Below are 27,878 nucleotides of genomic sequence, written 5' to 3'. Positions count from 1 at the left end.
TTACCACTGATTATACGTTCAAATAAATAATAAATAAACAAACCTTTTAATGTTTTTAAAGTAATAACGTGGAAGAAATTATGTGAATTATTTTACAGTTATATTTGTGAGACAATTTAAACTATAAAAATTAATTAAGAGAATTCAACTAACTTTAATATAACTTAAGCTTTTGTATAATTCCTTATCTAATGTGGCTAATTCATCAAGAAAACTGTAACATCCAGCTTTTTCACGACCAAGTAATTGAGTTAAAAAGAAATTTGCAAATGGTACATCCACAACAATACACTAAGAAAAGTATAAAAACAAACGAATGATAACTGAAGTGTTCTAGAAATTATGAAAATTAGTTAATCCATAATAATCAGTATAAAAATGTAGAGAATGTTCAGTTTAGATTGTTATCATGAATGGGCCAATGTTAGGCCACCACTGATAACTAGAATGTACTGGACGGCCGTTTCGTCCTACTATGGGACTCCTCAGGAATGCGAGTCCACGATCTTGTGACCCCATCCTAGGACCTCCTGTCTCGCGCGCGAACGCTTAACCTCTAGACCAGTGAGCCGGCATCTAACGGTGTTAACGTCTAAATTCAACCAATCCACGATATTGAGCGACCGTCCACCATTGTCTTCAATGAGTAACTGCCTCACAACAGACAAGCTTGAATTCTATTGACTACGGCTTCATAATACATAAAGCATTTGATTATTCTATTATTATTACTATTTCTACGGCAAAGTAAATACCATTCAACGACATGATTCAAGTAACTTGAAAACTGTGAATTCTGTACTGTTCACTGTTTATAAAAAGTGCGATAACTTATCAATGTCATAACTACGTAACAATTAGAATAAAATCTTAAAAACTAGCTGCATGTGTTTCCACGACAATGTGTCCATTTGTTTATGATTGACAGATAAATGTAACTCTGATGACCAGAATGAGAATATATGTGTACAATGAATAACCATATATGTTAAGTTTGTTTTACGTTCTCTCGCCTTATTCACTTCTCTTCGGCTCTTTTGTGAATTGTTTTATGCTACTTATTAACATTGAGTAAACAGTCGTATTCCTAACAACTTCTACACGTATGTTTACATACATATGGTTTTAACATTTATTGTAGTTATCATTATAGTCAATTTCTTTCAATCCTTGAAGCAGTTATCCACAATTCTGTGCGATTATTTAATCCTTGTTTAAACGCAACGGCTTCCATGTTGTTTGCTCTTATTTTAGTTTTTGCTTGTTGATAAACTATTATCAAGTTTCGACACAGTTATACAACCTACATGTTCACTTCAATTACTTTTGAACATTACGACAAGGTATTAGATAATTACACAATTTCAATAGTCCCTTTGTGGCACATAGAACGTGAATTATTCACGACATTACTGATTATTCAGTTAGACAAACGTTTACTTGATTTATTCGGATTCCAACAAAAACAGATCTACAAAAATAAGCCCTGTATATACCTAGAAATACCAAGTTGAAACTGAGATTGACTGCATACGTTTTACACCGCAGCTTTTTTCATTACTTAAACGTGGTTGATCAAATAGAACAGTATCATCACTCATGAGATAAAAATATATAGATTATTGTCTGAAAAATCAATATATGCGTATCACTAAGATATATTTATTCTCGATTATTTTTAGCGTTCATTTAAATGAGAAATAAAGCTACAAAGACATGTAGGAGTAATAAAAAAATAGATATACGAATGCACTGGCTATCATACTTAGAACTCTGTGGAAATTTTTCCGAATCAGTATGAAATAATAGTTAAAAAGTTTGTAAGAATAATTTGACTTTAGTCTCAAACACTTCCGTTTTGATTTAGATAGTTTTTACTCTATCAGTACCAGTGATATAAACATGGAACTTTAGATAACATACTGGTGATTTTATGTTGCATTATTAGAATAATATAACAAGTGACAAACGGCCTTAGTAAAGTTACCTATGCATGAAGAGTTTTTGATATTAATTCTATATGAATAACTCAGAAGTAAAACAATGCATCATTCAGGTGCTTATCTGACCCAAGTATAATCTGTCTTTACTCCAGACTAAATAATTATTTAAGAGAGGTTAATGATACTTTAAGTTTATGTATGTTAGAACCCCAACCTAACTGGTAGTAGCACTAGACCTAATATAAAAAGTGTGAACCAAAGCTGATTAAACGGATATTAATTTGAATTCTTTAAAAAAATCACGATTCACTATCAGCATTAGATAGTACACAGATTGGATATAAAAATCACTAACCTCATAAACAGCTTTGGCAAGCATTTTACCCAAAAATTCGAAGAGCTGTAAATGACTTTCTTGTAAATGTGAAGTAGGTGACGGATATAAACGCTGGTCATTAGTCACACGAAACAAATTTAAACTAGGGTCGAATACACGACGAAGAGTTTCTTCTAAGAATTCTTTAAACACACCGTCTAAATCAATACCAACTTCATCTAAACCCTACACATTAAAATATTAGGACAGATAAAACAATGAACGACTGAATCATAAAATTGAAATTAACGTACACATTAAATAAGTAAAGAGGTGAGAAAATTGTCATTGATACCCGTTCACCTAACGAACAAACTCCTAAATAATCAGACCTACCATTATTCAATCAAGTTCAGAATCGTATAATTTTCTTAGTATGCTGAACAGTTTAGAGGTTACAGTCTACTAATTGCTGATTTATTTGTCCTTAATATAGTTTATCAGGACGACATCAGATTATCTAGTTCTTTTTCATTAATAAATGGTAGTTTCTCAAAGTAGGGATAACAACGATAATATTTTTTTTTCTAATCCATATTTTCGTAACAACCTCTGTTGACATTTCATTAGTTATTTTCACTTTTCCTAATTTTACTGTATGCCAGTCATTTTCTGCTACAATATGCACAGAGTTATTCTACAACAAAAGTACATGGTGAATTGTCCAAAAAAAGATAGATAAATATGTATATACATTTCTGTCCTCTGTAAATGTGTGGGAAACACTTCAGAGACCAAAAAAGAAGAAATCAAACTACTTTTGGAAGACTGCTATTCACATTTCAAATGACTATGATTAAAACTCAATAATACAACACTTTTTGAACACGGATCAATCTTTCAGAAAGTTAAGTCTTGATTTTCCAAATCCATGTGTATATGGTAGCTCTGTTTTTTGTGTTTCAGTTCATTCATTCCTGAATAAAAGCATTACATTCAAATTGATGTTATCTACCTCAGAAAACATTAGGCATATAAGTTGTATAGTCTCTCGTGAAAATCTACTTTTTAATTATCAAATGTAACATACACCGAGAATTATACAGCAAAAACGTTAAGCATTACCACAACTACATAAAATGATTTATCTCTTAGTTCAAACATACCATTTCGTTTACAAACTGTACACGTATCTTCATACGTAACTGAGACGAAGTTAAATTTGCCAACTGTTGATAACCGTCCTAAAAGTGAAGCAAAGTGAATTAGTAACATAGTTACGTCACAACTACTTCACAATATACTTTTATCTACATATCGATGATAATAATAATGCATCAAAACTTACTTCAACAATACGATTTCTATGAACTGTGATGACAGCACCAACTGGACCATCATCTGTAAGCCAATTTGTACGAGTATGTATCCCCAGCGATGCTTTGTCTTCGCGTACAAAATCTCGAAAAAGAATAACACGCTTAGGAAAAAATTCATTCATTAACATTTAAATAACATCACATACTTCTTTGTGCGGAATGATATGCGGGATATGCTTGAGCAGAAACGTCGCATGTGGTTTCGGTTTCCGTAGATCTGCCAGAAAAGCTGAAACTTTGAGATTTCTGATTTCAACAAAAATTTTAATTTATCAGGTGTGATTTCAACGAAAATGACCCGAAATTAAGAAAGGAGAAAATAAAGAAAACGTAATGTAAATGATGATAGAATTTATCAGTGTTATAATAAAAATAAACAAGAAAAATTAAGATTCTTTTTCCTCATTTTTCTGTCATTACAACAAGCCTTAAATAACACAGAAAAAAGTAGTTAATCTGATATTTTAGGTTTAAAAGATACAAACGTTACACAAAACACTTAGGTCATAACTATCTGTAAACAAGATTTACTGTACTATAGTAGAAACAAAATGATCAGATAAAAATATTATACTTGCTTAAGAGGAAAACTCCATTCATTTTAGTAAAATTAAATTGTGTTAGCCAAAACATCCACGGCACAATGACAACTAGCAAACTGATGTAATTTTTATTAAAATTCACATAATTTACGGTGATACGTCTTAAATGAAGTATATTTTAATAAATTCCAAGAAACCGTAGTGTTTTCCATCAGAATATAGAGTGTAATTAGCCCAACTAATCTCTTGCTGATTAACAACTTGTGCAATTCAAGATCATGAATAAATCAAAAGTTGGTTGATATCCTAACTGTAATAATTTGTTGATAATAAGTAATTCATCAATAAGTAGAAGACTGATAGACCATTGGATTCCCGCCAAGTGGTCTGGAAGTTAAGCGTTCATGTCCGAGACCAAATGTTTTGGGTTCGAATCCCAGATGCGGGGTCGCGCATGTGCACTGTTGAGAAATTCCAAACTATGACGAGACACTTATCTAATGCTTTCAAATTTTTAATTATCGTGTAACTTGGGTCGATTCGTGATTTCAATAACAAATATACACCTGTATAATCATATTCACATGTCAAATATACAAAGTAAGGATTATACTATGAATAAATGTGAAGTACATGCAGTTTTTCAACAACAAAAAAGCGTATAACAGATTATACAAAGTAACTTACGATATTAACCAAAAATCCGGTGGTGTAAATAAATGTCTACTATCACGTTCATAGATTACAGATAATAAACGTAAACAAATTGTAAATAAATTAGGCATAACAGTAGATGAACTGTTTGATTGAACAGCAGGGTTATTATTTTTATCATACATTGCAACTGATTCATTGGTTTTATTCAATTTATTATCATCTTTACAAGACGGACTCCATAATTTAAGTTGATTTGCTTTTATAGGAGCGGAGAAAGACAAGACAATTTTATTAAAAGACAAGTGGAATTTATGTAAATGGAAAGGTGTAAAAATAATAATGATTATTATTATTATTATGTTAATTACATCAAAGTATCTATTGAAATTAACTATTTTATTTTTAATATATTTAGTCTGCACACCTTTCCTGCATAGGCTACAGTGAATATCGTTAAAATTGTTACTAACAATCGAATCTGATTATATGGCTTTTTTAAAGAGCTGATAACAATTTTATTGTATAATCAACTTTTCTTGATTAAATTAACTAATCCACTATGCACTTTGGTATGATAAACTAATGATACTACTTGGTTGTCCAAATGAAAAAGGCACAGTGAGGCTCGAATGTGTGACTTAACAGATGAAAGTTGGAAGACTTAACCACTAAATTATTGCTCCACGTTTTATGTGAAAAAGATTGTAATAGTCAAATATCATCAGAATAGTAGCAGGTGAAGTGAGGTTCGAACTAGCAACTGTGACAGACAGTCAAGGGTACTAACTAATAAAACATTAAACGAAAATTCTTATAAAATCAAGTCATAGCGCAAAATCACGTCGTTAAATTTCACTAACTCATTTGTTATAACTTACAAACTAAGAATAAACATACATACAACAAAATGGAACAAATTATTTATTTTCACAGTTAGTTATCACCCTTGACATTCTCATAAAAAATATTTTAGAAAACAACATTGAAGAAGTATTTAGTTAACTTAAGAAATACTAACGGTCTCAACAATAAAAAATTGTTGAATTTCACTGAAATCATGAACTGACTATCATTGAAAACCTGTAAGCGCTGGATCACCGTCCCGTTCGGCGGTGCGCAACCATGATCTCCAACGAGGGGACCGAACTTAGGAAGTTTAGTTTCCATGACCCCATAGTGAAAATTATTGTGTGCTCACCAGCAACTAGATTCGAGAGGAAATTTCCGGAGTCCTGGTGAGAAGTCGTGACTAGCGACGCTAATCCGTGCCGGGTGTGAGGTAGTTCCCCCCCCCCAAAAAAAAGACGATGGGAGATGGTCATGGATTGACCAAGGTTAGTCATTAACAGTGTTGGATACCGGCCTAGTGATCTAGAGGTTAAGGGTTTACATGAGACACCGAGAGTCCTAGGTTCGATTACCGAGTGGAGGACTGTGGATGCGCTATGCTGAAAAGTCCCATAACAGAACAAAATAGTCGTCCAGTGCCCCCAGATTTTTACTGGTGATCTAACTTAGATTGTCTCATGATTTCAATGAAACTAAACCTTATTTCTCGAGTTTTGCTTAGAAAGCACGTTCGAATTTCTTGTGTCATGATGTGAATTTTTATAACATCCTTACACAATTTTAGTACAAACATGTTGACGGAGATGAATCTGATTACCTTAATCCAAGAATCCATTACTTAACTGAGGATACTCAAATATCACAGTTCTGTCAAGCGATGTGTATAAGATGTAAGATATTTCGAACACTGAGTAACGATTTGAGAATCTACAGCACATGGTATTTGAATTTGGCAATTATGAGATGGTCACTAGTATTTGTTTATGAGTATTTACTTTATAAATAATCCTAGTACCCAGTAGTATTGTAGTGAACAAGAACACCAGTGGAAACAATCAAATTTATTTGACACGAAATTACACAGCATCTCAATAAAATCTGAGAACCATATAGTAAATCGTTAATTTGCAAAATATCAATCCGTCATCCCAAACTTAACTGTTCCTGTTGCAAACATCAATCCATTGTCTCAGATTTCATTGTTCATGTGTTTTCATACAAATTGCGTTCCGTTCTCGTTCTTTCCTCATCGACCTTCTACTGAAATACATTCTATATCTGGTAACCTTCATATACTACATGTGTGGATATAAGTACCCCACACCATAGTATCACCGAATGAATCTAACCAGAAATTTTCAGGCAATTACAGTAAACCAGTCAATCAGGAAGTGAACCTCTGTCAACCAAAATGGTGCAAATTCATTCATCCTTTATCTTTCGCCGAATTTCAAGACTTTTTGCTTTCCAATTTTACCAGCACTAATGTTCTCTTCCTGAAGATCTTATTTACATAAAACGTTGTGGAACATTTTATCTGATGCATTACTGCACAACGGCTTTACAATTTCACTGTTTACAACTCTATTTGTAAACCGATATGATATAGACAGTTAACAATTGTCAACTTCGATTAACTACGTTATGAGAATATAGTCATTGTGAATTAATAGAAGGATGTATTATCTTGTAAATTTGATCTCATTTGAATTACTTTGGTGTTTTGCCTTATTAATAGAGTAGATAACAACACTTGATCAAACAGTCACATTAATGAAAGATAATTGACACTTACGATCTGGTACCATAATGACTGATTCATAAATTAAATGATTAAAAAATGAGCCCATTGAACATAATTCGTCAATTGTAAACGATTTTTTCAATTCAAATAACTCGGCATCATCTAATATGCTACAAAGAAAAGTATACAGTAAATTATACAATGTACTAATCAATTTATCTACTTTTCACAAGAAAAAGAAACATTTTTTTAAAAGTTTAATTATTTATAAATAATTTTAAAGAATTAAAAACAATTTTTATTGTGAACTGATAATATTTGAAGAATTAACTGAACGCTGTAGAAATTTTTAATCTTGTAATCGTTAATCCATTAAGCAATGCTGTTATATTGCGGAATCCCCACTGTGATAACTGAAAAATAGGCTCCATCGTCACTGTTATGTACGTATCGCTTCTGTTGAGACCACAGTTTTACTGCTTTTACTTGACAATCGGAAAAAACTGCAATTAATCGATCCTACCATTTATACAGAGAAATCAGTACAATTCCCACGATGTAAAGTCGGATCATGAAATATTAATGCAATGAAGGTTTATTAACTCGAAGACCCAACGACAAGAAATACCAAATCACATCACCCTCAGACCACAATACAATCATTCATATGCCGAATTTCATACACACTTTGTGGTACCACAGGTGAGGGGGAATACATAGAGTTACTCTAAAAACACACAATAAATATATTTAACTTGAATTAATACAGGGAATAAAATTTTCACATTGAACCAAAGTTCACACTTGTCATATAGAACAAATAATATTCCGTCATATCAAGTGCGTACCAACTAGTTCACACAGGAATGAGCAATTCGAATATGAGAGGATATTGTCAACATGAAATATACTACCATAAGTTTACACGCAACAATTATGATGACTATTTATTTTTCAGAGGTTTAAAAAAGAGCACACATTCAACTAGAAGGACATTAAATTTAGCATAAGTGTAACTAATTTACAGTAGTCCCCTGGTTTTCGAAAACTAAATTGAAGTCGCAATTCAACGTAAAATATTTTGAATGCAGTCAATTGTATTGAGTGAAACAATCAGTTTACAAAAACAGATAAATAGATATTGTTCGCTAAATTTTTAGTCCAACTTTTCGTAGAAGTGCCTCAAAATATCAATATGATTTAACCACATATTGTGACAAAAGCGAGTCGATGTCAAATGGTCTTCGTTACACAAACCGCTTTGTATTCTGTTTTATATCAACCGTCACTTTACAGAATGTATGAATGAATATAGAATGTTTTAATGATGAAGATAACTCTGATCAATTTAAATTTAACAATTATAAATAATCCACTGAATTGCTTAGAAATTCACTAATGACCTTCAAATATTTGAGTACAAGTTTACATCGCGCTCGACTTTTTTCAGATCTGAAGCCACAGTAATATCATGTTCACAAAGTGTCGACAACAGCTGAATACATGAACGTGCACTTGGCTTAATAACTTATATTCAGTTAAGTAAAAACCGGTATTATATATAAAAGTAGACAACATACCTCAACAAATTGCTTGTAGCTGAAGCAAATATTTGCATCAAATGAGATTCATGTGGTTCTAAATGGTAAACTGATTGTGAATTCATAATCACATGAGCCCAATCACGTACAGATCCACAGCAAGAAATTAAACGCCACATACGAGGTAATAAATCACCTAATGATAAACCTGTAGTGATTGTTAGTTATTGAAACACAATAAAATAATAAGTTATGCTAGGACAGATAAATCGAAGAAGAGACATGACAAAAGAATCCTGATGAAAATTGATCTTGTAAATAAACAAAAACTGTCCAGTTCCTTAATAAATACTCTGAAAGTTGATGAAGGAAACACTCAACTAATCAACTTAGATTTTTTGAGGAAACGAAAAATAGATGTCCAGATATATATGTATTCCCTAAATAGTAATCTGAGTGGAAACATTGCACAATTTATTAATTATAACTAAACGATTGCAACATCTCGGTTAGTCAGTCATGCACAACGTAGAACTTGGTACATATATGTATGGGTTCAAGTTGCCACACCCCACTAGCACAGTGAAATGAAATTTTAAAAGCAAATCTCAGAGTAGTAAAGGTAGTAACATGATTATTGACAGTAAAATAAGATTCGGCAGAGAAGATATGATTCAAGAAAATACAAATTAATCGGAAAATAATAAAAATTTATACGGTAATTTAGAATTACAGAATCCAGGGTATGAGAAAAAATGGATGCGTCTGAGCTTAAGAAGTCTGTCGTGCTATTTGACACAAGTTTTGAACATCAAACGCTCCAACTTGTCTCTTGTAGCGTGTGTTTCAGGAGACAAAAATAACATTCCGTGAGCTCATACCATTAGCATCGATGGTGCGTGGATAAGGGCTAGTCGTGAGAATGGGACAGTTATCAAGCGGTGAGGTAGGGATTTGAGTGTGAACAAGATGATCTCGAGTGATGTTAGGAAGGATATTACCTCATGAGAAATCTGAAAAGGAAACTGGGTTAGTGATGGTATCGGTGACGCGAACGTGTGACCACAGAATCGAAGGGGGGAATTCTTAAGAAGGACAAGGCACTATCTTTTTGCGGCGAGTATTCAATGTGTTGGCTTCGTGTTTAAAAAAGCCTTGCTACTGGAGACGTTATTCCATGAGGCAAGGTGAGGTATAAGATTTCTAGAATCAAACTTTTCTAACCCCTTACGCTTGCAGCATCACTGTAGATGCTGTTTGCCAGGAGGAAACCCCTTATTGCTGTTACACTGTGGTACAGTCGGCAGTATGACTCGGGACTAGGACCATGAGTTTTCTGTTTTTAGACTTACTGTTCTTCAACCGATTTCTTTTGCATGGTAAGACCTAAAGGAACAAGTGTTCCAGATAATATAACTCTATAGAGTAACTAAGATAGGAAATCCCGACCACTACGGTCGCGGCTGTAACACTAGTAGGATTTTCATAACAGACAATTAGCTTAAGACCATAACTTAGGATATCTAACACATGTGTATCATGATCCGAGGAGATATGCTACTAGAATATTGACCTAGAAATTTATGTTATCCTGACCCCGACCGTAGCTGCTACGCGGTGGTCGAGCTTGACTATCGTGATGACCTAACCGAGCTATATTGGCTGGAACATATGTTCCTGTAGGTCCTACCATGCCAGGCAGGTCGATTGGAGAACGGTAAGACTAAAAGCAGCAACTCAAGGTCTGAGGGCGAAGTCGTACTGCTGACTGTAGAGGGGTGTGACAGCAGCAAGGTGTTTCCTTCGGACAACCAGCATCTGCAGCAATGCTGCCCTCATACCCGTAACAGCACACGACACCAAGTTGGTCACATTCAAATCCTTCCTACACCTCCTAATACCTCTCTTATCTCCATGACTAACCCTCCTCACGTCTCTTTATCACCTCGCACCACTACGGCAAACGATCCGAGTACGCGGAACGTTATTCCTGGTCTCCTGAAACCACGCTACAAACTACACGTAGGAGCTTTTAACGTTCGAACACTGTGCCAAATAGGACAGCAGGCTTCCTTAGCTAAGACTTTAGAATCCCACGCCATCGATGTGTGCTGCGTCTCCCAAACACGCATACAGGATCCGAGTAGCGTCATTCATTTGACCTCACCATGCCAAAATAAAGAACCGACTCGATTCACACTTCGTGTATCTGGAAGCCCTGATTCTGCTTCCCGTGGCCTCGCCGGCGTAGGTATAGCATTGAGTCCTAGGGCAGAACTAGCTCTCTTAGAGTGGATCCCAGTAGACAGTCGTTTGTGCGCTGTCCGATTAAACGGAACAGTAAGGATCCGAAAAGATAGGGACACTCGTCGTTGCCTCTTCGTCGTCTCTGCCTACTCTCCCACTGACTGAAGCTCAGTTGATGTAAAACATGAGTTTTAGTAAGGATGGCAAATCAATTGATGACGTAGTGAAACTTCATCAGTTGAGATGGCTGGGACATGTGTTACGTATGCCCAACGACCGACTGCCTCGATGTGCGATGTTTTGTTGTATAGGAGTAGATTGGAAGAAAGCTAGGGGCGGCCAGACCAAAACATAGCACAAGTCCATGAAGTCACTAACAAGTAGACTGAGTCATATTGGTAGGTGTAGACTAACCTGGTTGGGGACGGCGAGATGATAGCAACCGATGGTTAGAGACCATGAATTATATGGCTCAAAATCGTTTGCAATGGCGCAGGTGCATCCATTCTTTGTGTTCTCCCAAATTCTAATCTTCTGAATTCTTCATGTCCCTTTTTTCTGTTTCCAAATTTATTTCACTGGATTATACTCTTTGAATAACATCTTCAAACCCTAATCTTTCAGATTACTGCTTATACTCTTACTACCTGTACCACTACGGGATTTGAATCGACAATTGTATCTCTGTGCTAACGTACGTACGATGTTCTACGTTGTTACTGACTGACTGGCTGATGTTATCCCGGCCACAGTGAATTAAACACTGAACATGATTAAAGCTTTTTCTAGACCAACTCCTAAAAAATTGCAAAATTTGCTAAGTGATCATATTTATTTCACTGAATAGTTGAAATAAAAGTGAGCTAAATAACATTGCTTTCTAATATACTTTCAGTACATTCTAAACAAAGTCAGCTCAAAATAATCTAAATCTATACCTAATGTGATTTATTAACTAAATCTCTGCTCCAATGAGGTCGGTAACAAGATATCTTGATTAGTTTTTTCACTATCCCGAAATTTCTCGATTTTTATAAGCTCAAACTACCGCCATGTAAGCGTGTCGATTGTAATACTGAGCAGTAACAAAAACTGTAACATGTAGTTCATTTACGGGACTAATCCAAAAACTTTTAACCCAAAATTTTATCTATCAGACAGTGAATTCGGACTAAAATAGTAAACTATGATCAGAACAGGTTCATACATTACTCATTACCGATAATTCAAAGTCGAAAATCTAAATTTACCATTATGAATGAATGAGTGATTGATCACTTGAATAAATGTGAGGTGTTCGAGTGATGAGAGTTCATGAAAATTAGCTTATCCAAAAGCTTCAACTCAAGGAATACCAGATGATGATTAGCTGACAAAACTTACTTTTTAGTCAATAGAATATTTGCTTGAATGTGAAATACGTAACACTTTGTTTTAAGCTCTCACCATTAAACTAATCTTCCCAATTTGTCGCTAAACGACATTCTCCATTACACGACGATAGTAAAAACATTTTTTAATTCGGTAAACAAAATAATAATGAAGTGTAATCTAATAAGAAAGTAAGAATTCAGTTCATTTAACCTGCCTGCCAATATAGCGCTTCTAATTTCTTTCAAACTTCCAGAAGTAAAACAATAAAGCATACACACAGCTTTTAAGGATTTCGGTAAATCACTTGGTCCAGGACTATCTGAACGTCCAGTGGAAAGATTTGGAATGTAATTATTAGTTATTTCTCTCTTATTTCGAAATCTAGCACGATATGCTGAAGAATTGGATATCTGACGTAGAAAATTTGAAAGACCATGACGTACACGATGCCCATAACCATCAATATCAGAGCCAGCCGATCTACTACCGCCCGTCCGTGAAATAGGTGGCAATAACCCTAACACAGCAAGTTTTTCTGCTTTAGAAGGTGTGCCAGGTCCATGTTGACTTGTACAAGTTTTATTCGTAGAATGATGACCTGTGCTAGATGAACGGCCGTCCGATGTACTTAACTCAGGTAAGTTTAGCTCAGCTTGCGCATACAGATCGGCAAATAATAAACGAACCATCCGACCATTCCAGAGTAGTCTTAACTGACTTGTTACAAAGGACATGGCTGATTGTAAGCTGAAATATAAATAGTAAGAATAATAATTAGCTTATTCAAAGAAATGCAGAAAATAAAATGGGAAATCAATGAACATCATCATGGTACATCTCAGATTTACAAATCGAATTAAGTACATTATTTAGTCATCATCTCACAGAAACTGATGAACCATTAAAATATTTATAAACTGTGCTACAAAATAAGAGACAATCGTCAAAATTGTGTAAATGACGCAAGGTGGAATTGTTTAAAAGCTGATAACAAATGTGATTCCTAAGGTTTAGGATATTTTTACAAAATGTGATGCATTACTTTATAATTCAAAAGGCCTTGTTGAAAGTCTACAATAATTTAAGTAGCCTTATTACGGATTTAAGTAAAGATAAGTATCTAACAATGATATGATCTCTGCAAGGTATTGCATAAAGTACTGTTTATATAGTGTTCAATACACGGTCTTAGCAAAAATACGGTACCGAATCAGTGCTAAGAAGCTAGACAAATTCAGGTAGGGACTGAGACGTATCACAAAAGTTCCCATGTATATATTTTACGATTTTACCTATCTTTTCACGATGACGTTTCTATGTTAAACACTGTATTCTAGACTTTGTTTAGTAATCTCTATAATGCGATTTATGCAACATACAAAAGACATCATGAGTTTAAAAGCATTACATTAGTGAGCGTCATATATTTTTTATTATCAAGAACCGTGACAAAAGGATTCTGGTTATTGAACGCTAGATTAACTACGAAACGGTAATTTGAATTAGACCTGACCAGGAATAGGAAAACCACTTTCTTATTTTACGTTCTGTTTTATACGAACAGGCAAATGATTTGTCGAACAACCCAAAAGTCAAATATTTACAGATATTTTTTTCTCATGACAATTATAAAATTTATTTAATGGCTATCCTAGACTCAGTAGCTCAGTGAATAACACGTTAGAGCTTGAAGCAAAAGCTAACGAGATCAAGTCTTTATGTGAAAATCAACATTGAGATGAAGGTGCACCCTACTGACGAGTACCTAATAGGAATAAACGGGTCCACAGGATTCTACTACTTGTTACAATCAGTCAATTCTAAATAATTTGTGAAAAAGTTTTTTTGACTTGACACGCACTAACTTACATTATGATTCTTGTTATCAAAATAAGCATAACATTTTATAAACCATTTCCTATTTCTCAGAAATGTGTATCCCGTCAACTATTTGGGACATCATTATTTGATGTAATTGAAGCTAAGAAATTTAAATATTTCTTAATTAATCTAAGAATTAGAAAATATTTTATTCAAATGCAAATTCCTAATGACAATTTGATGAAAACAATCCATTACTTCACAGAATTTTTTTTATTTCAACAAGAGAAGTCAGAAACCAATAATTTCAAAAAATGAGGATTCCAACTTTCTGGAATCTATGATATGTTTAATGATTTAAGTAATTTTACCTTCGACCAAAGGACTACGAATCCTAACTCTATAACTCCTACTATAAATCTCATCTATCGTAAGGTTATTTTTGTTTGTTTTTTCGTTAAAATTTTTTTCAAACCGTTGTCTAATGAAATGATTAGTTTTAAAATGGTAATTACTATTACCTTCATTTTACATTAAGTTTATACATAAGTACAAATCTCTAAAGCAGCCTGCTTGAATATCTGGGCTACCTTTTCCTGTTATCGACATATTTCAACAAGTTGTTTTTGTTTGTTTTAACACATTATTATGTCTATTATTCGCATAACCTATTTAGGTGCAATTATGAAAAGTTCACGACCTTTTACTGTACAAGTTACGAAAATTTACAATCAGCGACATCATGGTGGCAGACAATATGGATTGAAAAGAATGAACATTATTCATATGTCGATTCTTAAACTGCTTCCATCTAACTGGCGACTACTCAATATTTATTGTCAGGACTGATTAAGAAATAAGACAACGAAACTTGTTGAAATACTTTGTGCTGAGAATTCTATGTTGTACCAAAAAATATAATATTGAATAAAACCTTTAATACTAAATAATATTTAGATCTAGGTATTTTCCAAATCTGTTGAAACTGATGTGTAGTCAATTTAATGAGTTTCAAGTGGTACCGAATAAAATTAGTAAAGTCAATCGGCAATTTGATTTTTCTAAAAATTCATTTAAAAAGGATTACAACACTATCATTTTAACTAAACCCATGAATTTTACTTGACAGATAAATTTCGGATTTGTGTAATAGCATGTGGAATATATTTTTAGGTACATTGCATTTCTAACATCGACTTAAATAAAAAGAAAGGTTAAGTTAATCAGTGATCAAAGTTAGTAGTTTATAATATTGCCGTTTACAAGAACTCACGAATTATCTAGTGATTGAGCGAACCATCCCAAAATTGGATGCCAACTGCAAAGATTAGACTTTTTACTACCAACATAAGTACCCAAATAATGCATAGATTTGGATAAAACAATCTACAGTGAAAAAAACAGAACATTTATTCTTCGTTTATGAAATTTTCTTACTAATATTGATCTAGTCAAAGAGATGTCTGGCAGTTCCATTTTCAAGTACATAATTATCATAATGGCTAAGAAAACGGTTGATATTCGAAGCCCTAAACCCATTGGATGCTCAATGAATTTGAATTATCATCGGCTGATTTACAGACCTTGTGATGGTGGAATTCTAAAAATATTTATTTCATATTTCTATGTCAGAAAAGGTTTTGCTTAAATATTTTTTCTTTTTAAAGAATAACGCTGAGACGACATGGTTGTCGATCGTTCATTTTTTTGCTAGCATTCATTTGGATAGTCAGAATGAACTTCAAAAGTTGGTATATTCAGTTATCCGTAAGTCACCACACAAAAGTGCCAATCATTTAACAATTAAATCAAATGTCTGTTGTTTGTGTGCAGCGTGAGGATCGTCCACGAGTGAACTCGAGGAGGCTCTAAGAAGCTCAGAAAGAGCCGAAGATATTCCATCCAATCATCTTTGGAAGAATATTCCAAAATCCCTACGTGTAGATTCCCTATTGGATAAATGCTAATGACCCCTGTATATGGATTAAAAGACTATAATAATGATTTCGTTTTTACTAAAAACTACAAATACCTGACATTTCTGTACCATAAATGACACTGTTTGAAATAGCATTCCTTTCACTTGTCTTCTGTCTTCTCACCTGCGACTTGGAAGGTTCTAGTGTTCGAGTGCTCTAGTTTTACACGTTATAACAAGAAACTAAGCTCTAGATATAACATGCAGTGATAACAAGGAAAAGCTTATGAGGATGTAATATCGTCTTTCATATCAATATTGAGAAAACATTTGAAAACAGCTTGTATTATGAATGGATATCGGAATTTTTTAATGCATTAAAAAATAGAAAGCAGCGAATAACGGTCTCGCTTTGATTGAGAACTTTATAAACTAAACAAAAATTTGTACAAAAACTAGTATGAGATCCCTCAGCAGTGTGCATCCAGGTTTTCGGTGATGGTCTAGCTTAGATCGACTAATGAATTCAACTGTTAAAATCAAAATAAGTTAAGATTTTTTTAGAAAGGTCACTTTTCAGTATTATTATTGGATTTGGATTATTTTATAATAGATTATCAGGCAACTGAAGAAAAAATATACCTTAACAATATTGTAGACTTACACAAAATTCTGTACAATGAGAGGCCAAGATATCAGTTTCTAACAGACTGAGTTGGATAAGATTTGCTAGATAATAAATATTGATAGAAATAATTAATGAGGAAAAGAAAATACTTTGTTAAAAGTTCAATGAATCCATCAAGTTTATCTATTCTAAAGAAACGTTCCATGATTTAGTGTATTGTTTCTTACCTGATTTACTACTGATAATTCCGAAAATTTTCACTTCAGCTTGGATTAAACTTTAGTGTAAAGCATTGAGACCAATTAATTTTAACCACCAAGGCTTATAAGCATGGATTTAAATATGATGTGTACTCTGTTCAACAGATTCTGTGGAACTAGTAGTTAAAACATTGGTGAAATTTCATATGTGAGCGTGATACGTTCAAGTCTAAGTAGTGTTAGTCTTAGAAATACCAATTTAATACACCGGTAGTTTACAGGCATGTTGCCACTTTAAGCGAGTTTAGTTAATACCGTTTGCTGTAGATGACTGCTACCTGTATTTTTATTGGGATTTGATAAAAACATGATCTAGCTGCCCGTTTAGGAATCAAGCTTTGGTCTGGAAATCTGATCAACGACTCAATGTATACAATAATATGGACCCGTCAAGTGGAGATAAAGAATGGATTCTGTGGAAAAACCTGAGAATATTGAGCATGAGTGTATACTTTGACAAATGTTACAGAAAACTCCAAGATCATTTTGAGCAGAAATCCAATTCGACAAAACACACATATAACTTCGCGTTTAGTTAGTGAATTACATTAATACTATAAGTCAGTTTAAAATAATTAGGTTTAGTTCATAACAAAAATAGAGAGACCTGAATGCCAAACAGAAAATCCTCAAAATAATTGACTATATTTGTAGGTATTAATGCCAAGTTTAGACTTCATAGTTTCAAATAAATTGAGCATTGGATAGAAAGATAATAATAAATATATTTTTTGATATCTTAGTGAGTAGAAAATTGTTTTTCTGACGTTTCGTGACTTAATGTGATTTACTTCTTCTTAGTAAGTAAAAAGAAAGTGACTTGCATTAGGTCACGAAACATCAAAAATACAATTTTCTACTTATTGGCATATTACAAAACTATAATTATTATTGATTGACTGTATGTTCAAATCAACCTGAATATGAAGATAATGGAAAAATTAACATTTCTTACCAATCAAGCATAAAACATATGATCCATCTAGCTTAGATAGCAGAATATTGAACTCTTCTGAACTATCGTATAATGTCATGATGATTTTGGAGCACAATCTCTCATTCACTATAATATCGTACGCCTATATATAAAACAATTAAATCAGACACAGTTAAGATGAGGATTTGTTTACATACGTGAATGGACAGGAAAGTGTATAAACAACAAATGTACACCATTAATTATGTTTGTAGTCGAGTACTAGATTATGAATTCCATTCCATTCGCGTGTGAAATGACGTAAATGATTTCATTTATAAACTGCTGTAATGAAGAATTACACATTCGTAATAAAGTTTTTAAGAGACAGATGTCAGGATAGTTGAGACATATACAGATTTTATAATAACGGTATATATATATATATATATCCTAGGATGGCAATTATAAACAGAATTCAGACAAAGAGACATAAGGACGCTGAAGAGTCGTTTTGCTTACAATACTTTGATTATGTGTTCTATTGGAAATTGTTTATATCCATGAGAAGATTAAACAATTCAAAATTATAAATAAGTAGAAATTATAGAAACGACGAATAAAAAGAATTAAAGATTTGGATTTGAACTTATGAGTCAAAATAATGTACTGGAAATCCCCATTGTGATACACTGACGATATCTTTCAAGCCTCAAGGTTCTAATCACACAAGATAATGATATGTTGCGACGACAGTCATGAAACAGTCAAAACTAATCTTATTATGTCAGCTATTTGTATTGCTCTATGGTTGAAGAAGTTTAACTTATTGGAATTTTCTCAGTCTCTACGTGATGGTTGTTGAATATAAAACCTCTACTTGAAGTTTGTGCTGAGGATGTCGTTCAGAACAAAGATGAAAGTTTCACGGCCAAACCATCCAGCTAAGAGGACAAAACTCCACCGAAATAATCCACCTGAGCTACAAATCTTCAACATCTCAACAGCTAAACTTATTTTTTTACAAAGCATCATTACATAATTAATGAGCACAATACCGACAACTCCATGAGGACTTTAATTTCTGAGTATTATAAATATATTTTGGAGACTTGTTATTCTTTAAGTAAATGGTCTGATAAACAACCTATGAAGTGTAGAAATACTGAACAGAAGAAACTTGATATTTCACAGAGAGTTTTGGGAAGCATGACATTCAAATGAAAATGTGAACAATAGGCCTGTTATTATACACCTAGTTTATACATAAAGCAAACAAAACAACAAATAACATTACATAAAATGCATTGGTTTAAGTTGCTACACTTCGTGACAAAGAAAAAATCAATAAAAAAGAAACGTATTAAAATAAACTAGAGACCCCATGAGTCGATACGATATTCGTGAGACGGAGCTTTTCTCATTCAGTCTATAGAATGAATTATCTACCAACGGGCTATTCTTAAAGAGCAATTTTCAGAAAATCTATCGATTTTATCATCAACTGAAGATCTCCCATATGATACCTTCTGAGTTACAAATTAACTATCAGCTATCAAAGTAAACGTCTACAGAACAAAAGCACTTTTAATGTGCCATGAAAACTTGGTACTTTTGATAAATCCACTGGTTTAACATGACGAAAACTTCGCATATTATTCAAAAAATCTGACTATTTAAGTGAAGATGAGTTCGACACTGAATAACGATTAATCCTCACACCATTGGAAACATGACTTTGTCTTAATCAACGCAAACTTGATTGATTTGAGATGAATACTAGAGGTTGTTATCTGGCACAAACAACTCCTTTATGCTATCAGAATTTCAAAAAGCTTTTCAGCAGTTCAATACTCCTTATGAAATTCTATAGGTAAAAAACTGAGATTTCGGTAATAAATAATAGAACTTCGGATGGATAAACCACCAAGACGCAATATGGGTGATGAAGACTTTGCACCGATAAGAAACCTTGTCTCGTGAGTCCAAATCAACTTATATGTTGCCAATTCCACTGTAAAAATATATTTCAAATTATTCGAAAGACATACAAGATACTAGGCAGAAAAACAAAAACGAGGCTAGTAGATGTAAAGTACACATAAAAAATCAATCAAAATCTTCAAGGAAACTTTAACGCCATTAAAAATATTACACTTACTTCATTCATCATGGAATTTATATGCAGTATAAATCCAGGTACAGTTAAGATATTTCTTGTAAATGAAATAACAAGCTTCTGAGGGAACTTTTCATATATCAAGGGTCTGAAATATAAAAATATATTATACAGAAAAGCTCATACAAGTTGGTTAATATAAATCATGAAATAAAACTTGGAAGAAATCCACGTAAATTTTTATGGAAATTGTAAATCAAACTGTTTGTCATGGGCCTGGACAACTGCTTTTCCCTCTATCCTTACTTTAACTGGAATCTTTTATCATCTATAAAGACACTAACCCATATAAATCGGCTAATAACGACATCCCACAAAATAGTATGTCCTAATAAAACAGACGATAAAAAAGCTATTTTCCTAAACAACTTTTTTTGCTACAGCTTGGAGCCTAAACACAGTGATGTAAATACTTTTGTATAGCTGAGAAGTCAGTATCATAAAGCTACAATCGGAAGTATTGGATCCTATTAAAAGTATGTTGTCTGACAACTTTAGATTGGTAACCTACAGTCGATAACAATACTTTCCGTCAAGTTTACTTAACTAAGATACCAAACACTGCCGGAACGAGGAATATGAAAATAATTTGAAGAATATGAAAATGATTTGAAGGCAAAAAACTAACTGATTACTTAATGAAACTAATTTATCAAGCACAGGTTTATACAAATGACCGTGAGTGGAGTCCAAGCGGCCGTCGGCGCCGATTGGAGTCCACCTCTCCCCATTATTCTATTCGAGTAGTGGGGTTAGGCAGGGTTTCCCCAATCTCACCATTCCTCTTCAACTTTGCCATCGATGACATTCTGGAAACAGCTCTGATGGATGTAAGTAATGGTGGTGTGGATCTGTTGCCTGGAGAAAGACTTCTCGACCTTGAGTATGCGGATGATGATATTGTCTTACTGTGCGATAATGCCCAAGGCATGCAATCCGCACTTAATCAGTTGGCAATCAGTGTCCGTAGGTATGGTATGTGCTTTGCACCTTCGAAGTGCAAACTACTTCTACAAGACTGGCAGGATTCTAATCCTGTACTCACTCTGGATGGTGAGCAGATAGAAGTAGTCGAGAAGTTCGTGTATCTAGGTAGCTGCATAAGTGCTGGTGGGGGTGTGAATGATGAGATCAATGCACATATAGTGAAATCCAGAGCGGCTTATGCCAATCTGGGCCACCTTTGGCGCCTTCGTGATGTCAGTCTGGATGTAAAAGGCCGGATCTACAACGCGTCGGTGAGAGCAATTTTGCTCTATGCTTGCGAAACCTGGCCTCTCCTAGTTGAGGGTGTTAGACGACTTTCTGTGTTCGATCATCGTTGTCTCCGAAGGATTGCTGACATCCAGTGGCAACACCATGTTAGTAATGCAGAGGTTCGGCATCGTGTGTTCGGGCACAGAGACGATAGTGCAATTGGTGTCGCCATCTTGAAACATCTACTTCGGTGGCTTGGACATGTTCTACGAATGTCATTCCAGAGAATTCCACGTCGTGCATTATTTGCCGACTCTGGGACTGGTTGGAGAAAGCGAAGAGGTGGTCAGTATATGACATGGTGTCGTGGGATGAAAGAAAGCTGCACAGGACTGGCTTCTGTTGGTCCTTCACGACTTCATCGTTGGTGTCCGAGAGATGGTGCAACACAGTGGTTAGAGACGTTATCGGATATGGCTCAGAATAGAAGCCAGTGGCGATCCTGCTGTAACCTTCTTTTACTTTCTTCATAAAAAGTGGTTGTAACTTCCTTAACTGAAAGATTTCTTCTGATTGTACCTTTCCGTTCCCTCATCTTTACCATTATTATTACACCACCTTACATCAATCTCTTCGTTATTATTCTCTCTTTTTCCTTCCCCTTAAATTCTCATTGTTTTGTGTGGCGCATATTTGGCGCATTCTTGTACCAATATTTATGTGTTCAAATAAATAAATAAATAAATATCCTTATACACAATCTTTCTTTATATATTACCACCACTGAATTAACTACTTTGATGAATCCGGTGTTCATCTTGTTATGCTATTGAGGTATGTCAACTTGGACCAATGCACATATGTGCTCAGTCCCATGTTGCAGCTGACTGACTGATTACTATTATTAAGATCTTATCTTCAGTCAGCTCATACTATTATTACGTCTGTGCGACACATGTCTTTGTTGAAATTTCAGGGATTATTTTGTGTTTAAATGATGATCACATGTCGTTGCCAGATATAAGTTGAAAGCCGCCAATTGATTTGGATCGTCAAGTTGAAATGCTTCACTGTCAACAAATACGTACCAGCGCTAAGCAAGGAGCTTTTAACAGACTAGGTACTTTGTCAATTTCACACACAATGTACAGATGGTTTGAAGATGGTAATGAAGTTAAGTGCTAAGAGCACTGGAATATAAGTTATTATAACTACACTCCAGCAACTTATGAGAGGTTTAAGTACGTAACATTAGAAGAAAATTGTTATGTAAGTGCTATAAATACTACCTAAATGTTTAAATGAGTTATATATGAAAGGCTGACTTGTTAATTCTTATACTAAAAATGCTTAACTACAGCACCACTGGCACGTAAATTAAAGCAAAACTAACGACCCTATTTCTAGGTACTGAACCAGAGTACTTAGTAATAACATAGCTCTCATGGACAAGCAGAATCAAGCACCAATTCATGTGAAATATATTCCCATCAATTTAACACTAACCTCATAGCAATGGTAAATATACCAGTCAAAGATACTTTTGTTAATGCAGGAGTGTATCTAGTCAAACCCTTTTGCAAAACAGCCTGGAAAGCGACCGATTAGTTAAAAAGGGAATTTACATTCAAATGTTCAAATAAACTCTTTTGCACAAGATGCTGGAGAAACGTTGTAGCCAATCGGCTCATCGCAGGCTTCAGTTTTTCATCTATAAAATAAGAACTTTGAAAAATTAGCGTTCAAATGAAACAGCTATGGTACAATAACCATAAAATCTCCATTTTGAAATTTAGTATTCACGGATCTATCATTGAAGACAGAAAATAGATAACATGAAAATCCGCAGGTTTGATTGTTAGATGATTAACTTTACTTAACAAGCTTTATGCAACTGACCAGTTTCATTAGTTCTTAAATAAGAGTTATGAATAGGGGCCAAACGAATAAACCTGGACCAAGTTACCATATATTTACTAAACATTCGATAATAAGGTCATCTTTACGGTCAATATCATTTAGTCGGTAGCAACTATGAGCACCAGACTGTCTAAAAACATAGCACATAATCAAATTGACACGAGTGTAGTTGAATGCAACCATTTCAAGCCATGTTTATTGGCGATAAATTTGCCATCAGTGAACAAGTATATTTGTTAGATATGAATGATCAGTCAGTCAGTCAGTAACAACGTAGAACTTCGTATGTACGTACATCAGTTCGAGTTGCCACACCACATTTGCACAGAGATGCAGTGGTCGATTCAAATCCCGTAGTGCTAGATGTAGTAAAATTATAAACTGTAATCAGAAAAATCAGGGTTTGAAGATGTTATTCAAGGAGTATAATCCAGTGAAATAAATTTGGAAGGAGAAAAAAAGGGACATGAAGAATCCAGAAGATTAGAATTTGGGAGAACACAAAGAATGGATGCACCTGCGCCATTGCAAACGATTTTGAGCCATATAATTCATGGTCTCTAACCATCGGTTGCTATCATCTCGCCGTCCCCAACCAGGTTAGTCTACACCTACCAATATGACTCAGTCTACTTGTTAGTGACTTCATGGACTTGTGCTATGTTTTGGTCTGGCCGCCCCTAGCTTTCTTCCAATCTACTCCTATACAACAAAACATCGCACATCGAGGCAGTCGGTCGTTGGGCATACGTAACACATGTCCCAGCCATCTCAACTGATGAAGTTTCACTACGTCATCAATTGATTTGCCATCCTCACCTAGTACCCGTTTCCTAACAACTGCATTACTTACTCGATGGTCCCAGGATATACGAGCAATATTTCGAAGACACCTATGATCAAATACTAGTAACCTACGGATATCCTCTACTCTTACCGGCCATGTTTCACTGCCATAAAGTAGGACCGAACGAACTGCTGTGCAGTAAACACGTCCTTTGTTGATAGACGGATATCTCGCCTACGCCATAAATGACGCAAGTTGATAAAAGCTAGTCCAGCCTTCTGTATCCGTGCTGAGATTTCGTCACACACCAGACCACAAGGACTGATAAAGCTTCCAAGATAAGTGAAGCGATCGACACGCTCAATTACTTCACTCCCTATCATTAGTTCGGGTGTCGATGCAACCCAATCCTGAAGCAACATTTTACATTTCGAAGGAGAGAATCGCATCCCGAACATGCTTGCATTGTTGCTTAGAGTGGTCAGAAGACTCTGCATTTTGTCGGCGTCTTCACCAAATAAAACTATGTCATCTGCATATTCTAAGTCAACAAGTGAACCTCTCGGTAGGAGTTCAACCCCTGTAAATTTAGATGAGGAGAGTGTTATCTCTAAAAGTACGTCAGTGACAAAGTTGAACAAGAATGGGGAAAGTGGACAGCCCTGACGAACACCACTTGAGGTAATCAATTCTGATGACAGTTCGCCATAAGCTCTCACTCGACCAGTTGTGTTCAAGTAGAGAGCCTTTACAAGGTTAATGTGCTTCTTTGGTACTCCTTTCAGTGACAAACACTGCCATAGAACCTCACGATCAACAGAGTTGAATGCTGCTTTAAGGTCAAGAAATACTACGATTGTGGGGCGTCTGAACGTGTGTCTGTGTTCTAGAACCTGACGTAGTGTGAATATGTGGTCTATATAACCACGTCCAGGTCGAAAACCAGCCTGGTTTCCTCTAGTCTGTTCTTCGCGAGCTTTGGTTAGGCGTCGAAGTATTATTGAGGCTAATATTTTAGACACTATATTAGTCAAACTGATTCCTCTGTGATTGTCACAAGAGGACTTTTGTCCTTTCTTATAGACTGGCACAATCAGTGATTGAGACCAGTCAGATGGGATTATGTCCAGTTCCCAAATTTTACCTAAGACCTCAGTTAATCTCACTGCTAATACTGAGCCACCATCCTTAAAAGTCTCAGGAGTAAACCTGTCAGGGCCTGGTGCTCTCCCTCGCTTCAGATTTCCTATGGCTTTTTCAACTTCGTAAAGTGACGGAGGACGTACATTAACTTGCCATTCAGGTTGACTGGAGATTGTGGGAAACCGAAGTGTGGCTGAAGGCCAGTTGAACTGATCCCTAAAGTGTTCTGCCCATCGATCCAATCTCCTGGATTGAGAATGTATAATATATCCATCTTTCTCTGAGAGTGTTTCGCTAACACTCGGTTTCCTAATACCGGTTTCCTTAACAGATATGAATGACAGATTGAAACTAACTTGATCCTACGACAAATTACGTCAATGAATAGGCAAATTATTTAGTAGACAATGCATTTCGTCAGCCAAGTACATGTTCTTGCGTTTAGTATGAAGTTATACTTTTGTTCACCTACGATAGCATTGCACCACCTTGATTGAAATAGGTGACGCATGTCTGGAACACGAATGAAGAGCTACTTTACTTGTCAGACTAATACACAATCCATATTAACTTGATTGTTACTTAATGTAACTCAAATACCAAGTACAGGTTTATGTACTAACCTTTGAACCATACTGGGTGAGGGGTATTGATACTAGCTCAAGAGGCATGGTTCCAACCTGACACCTGTTGGCTGAAAACCTAAAGCTTCAACCACCAGACCACCATTTTGACTTTCAACTCATGCATCACTACTTATTTTACAAAAACGAAAGGTTACGTTTAAACTTCAAACCGTATTAAGTGAGGACTGCCTGAAGTTGAGTTATGGTTTCGTCAATTACTTTCACGTTGTGCAAACATATTGTTTTTTGGACTAACCAACAATTTCGGAACTTCATAACAGCTCTTGTACCAAGAGTAATGCTTATATCAAGCACACAGGACTCTAGGTAGTATTAAACAAACCACTTATCCTATGAGGTTATAAGCATAGATTTAAAGGTAACAGAAAATCATGAAGATGAAAACCAACAAGTTTCTAGAATTGTTGACTAAATAAGTGTAATTAATCCTGCGTTCATCAAACCCTTATCGACTACTGCAGACAATTTCAGTTCGAGTGAACTGTACTAGATTATAAGGCACCAATAATTCATATCACTAAGTTCTGTGTGAAACGATGGGTTTTCAACTACAGTTCTTAATTACTGTAATGAAACATTATTTGGTTACTCAAATATATTCCGTCATCTTAACAAACGTACGTTTCGAACGTTTTGTTAGATCACGAACCATCAGAATCCAGTTAACATAAAAGAAATGTCGGGTCACTTTTCAGACCCGTATATAGTTCAAAAACTCAACTCGATGTTTGTTACAAATCTAAACATCTAACCCTTCGAGGTGTTCAGCTATATACGACAGAACTTAAGAATTACTCGACAGAATCCATAAACATGCAGTACTGTTATCCCTACGTTATGACAAAATATCTTTTTCCTAATAAGGGCAAAACAAAGAGCATATAAATGCAGCAGAAACTCAATAACCAATATTTTGAGTTTTGAGTGTCGCATATCGTCTTATAGTTTGTTTGACATTAACTCACTTAAGGAAGAACTGAGCTAAAAAATGAATGTTAAGAATCAAAACAAATTAAATACAGTAAACTTGTTCATCTAGTTCAATAACTTGACTCAAATATACAAAAACCAAATAGCAATAACACTAATACATTATGGAATAAACTCACCTTGTATCAGCGACCACTGGCAACAGTTGGTATGTATTAGTAAGAATGACAGAAATATGTTCAAGACCTTGGAATCACTAGGAATGGATGGCTAAACATGTATGGTACCGACAATAACTTACATCTAAAGAACCCATATGTTCGACAACCGTAGAGAACAACCATTTCGTTGTAATTATCCAATCGACCAGTGTGGGTTTCCTTAACGCCAGAGATACATAAGAAACCTGAATATTATGAGTAATTCAAAGTAAAATACTTTAAAGTCTCCGGTATCCACAGAGTTCACTATATATCGAATAAGAACTAGAAAACGCTAGAGAGAGTAAACACCCTAAACCTTGATAAGAGCAACTTACTTTATAATCCAGTTTCGAGTTATAATGGAACTTTAGATACTTTACATACCTCAAAAGTTCAGTGGCTTAAAGCAAAAATACAAGGGCAAATATCTAACAAACCAGGAATCAACTGAGTCAGTTTGACACCATTTCCTTCAAGTATCTTGAAGTCAAACTCCGATCTGAGTATAACAAGTTTACTTAAAAACGGACAAACCGAAAGCCTCGAATGACATTTCTCCTAACTACGAAACTTCTCCAGTTTTTCTACAACTATCCTAAAACATTGTTTAAACTCACTTGAATGATTACAGCAGATAGCGCTCTAGCTTTAGCATCGCGCCGCTCATTTCTTTGCTTCCTACTTTGTTCGATAAAATCAGTTACTTCAGGCTTAACCTCCTTAAACATAAGTCAGTC

General features: G+C 34.7%; 1 protein-coding gene across 1 annotated transcript; it reads right to left on the bottom strand.

Moving 5' to 3' along the window:
* On the bottom strand, positions 1-27,869 carry UBE3B_2 (Ubiquitin-protein ligase E3B; the record flags this gene model as incomplete). Its single annotated transcript, XM_051219357.1, has 22 exons — positions 1-6; positions 154-291; positions 2,299-2,505; positions 3,426-3,503; positions 3,608-3,739; positions 3,785-3,884; positions 4,868-5,093; positions 7,482-7,600; positions 9,011-9,179; positions 12,807-13,339; positions 15,687-15,799; positions 16,996-17,060; positions 18,175-18,298; positions 20,297-20,402; positions 23,018-23,100; positions 23,137-23,222; positions 27,118-27,208; positions 27,377-27,433; positions 27,477-27,541; positions 27,579-27,640; positions 27,676-27,725; positions 27,759-27,869. The coding sequence occupies 22 exons, from the start codon at positions 27,867-27,869 to the stop codon at positions 1-3; spliced, it is 2,721 nt and encodes a 906-aa protein (XP_051066739.1).
* Positions 27,870-27,878: the final 9 nt, after the last annotated feature.

Source organism: Schistosoma haematobium, chromosome 4, assembly GCF_000699445.3.
Source record: "Schistosoma haematobium chromosome 4, whole genome shotgun sequence".
In the NCBI taxonomy this organism is placed as follows: Eukaryota; Metazoa; Platyhelminthes; class Trematoda; order Strigeidida; family Schistosomatidae; genus Schistosoma; species Schistosoma haematobium.
The sequence above is the reverse complement of the archived record's forward strand: the minus strand, read 5'-3'. Positions and strand labels throughout refer to the sequence as shown.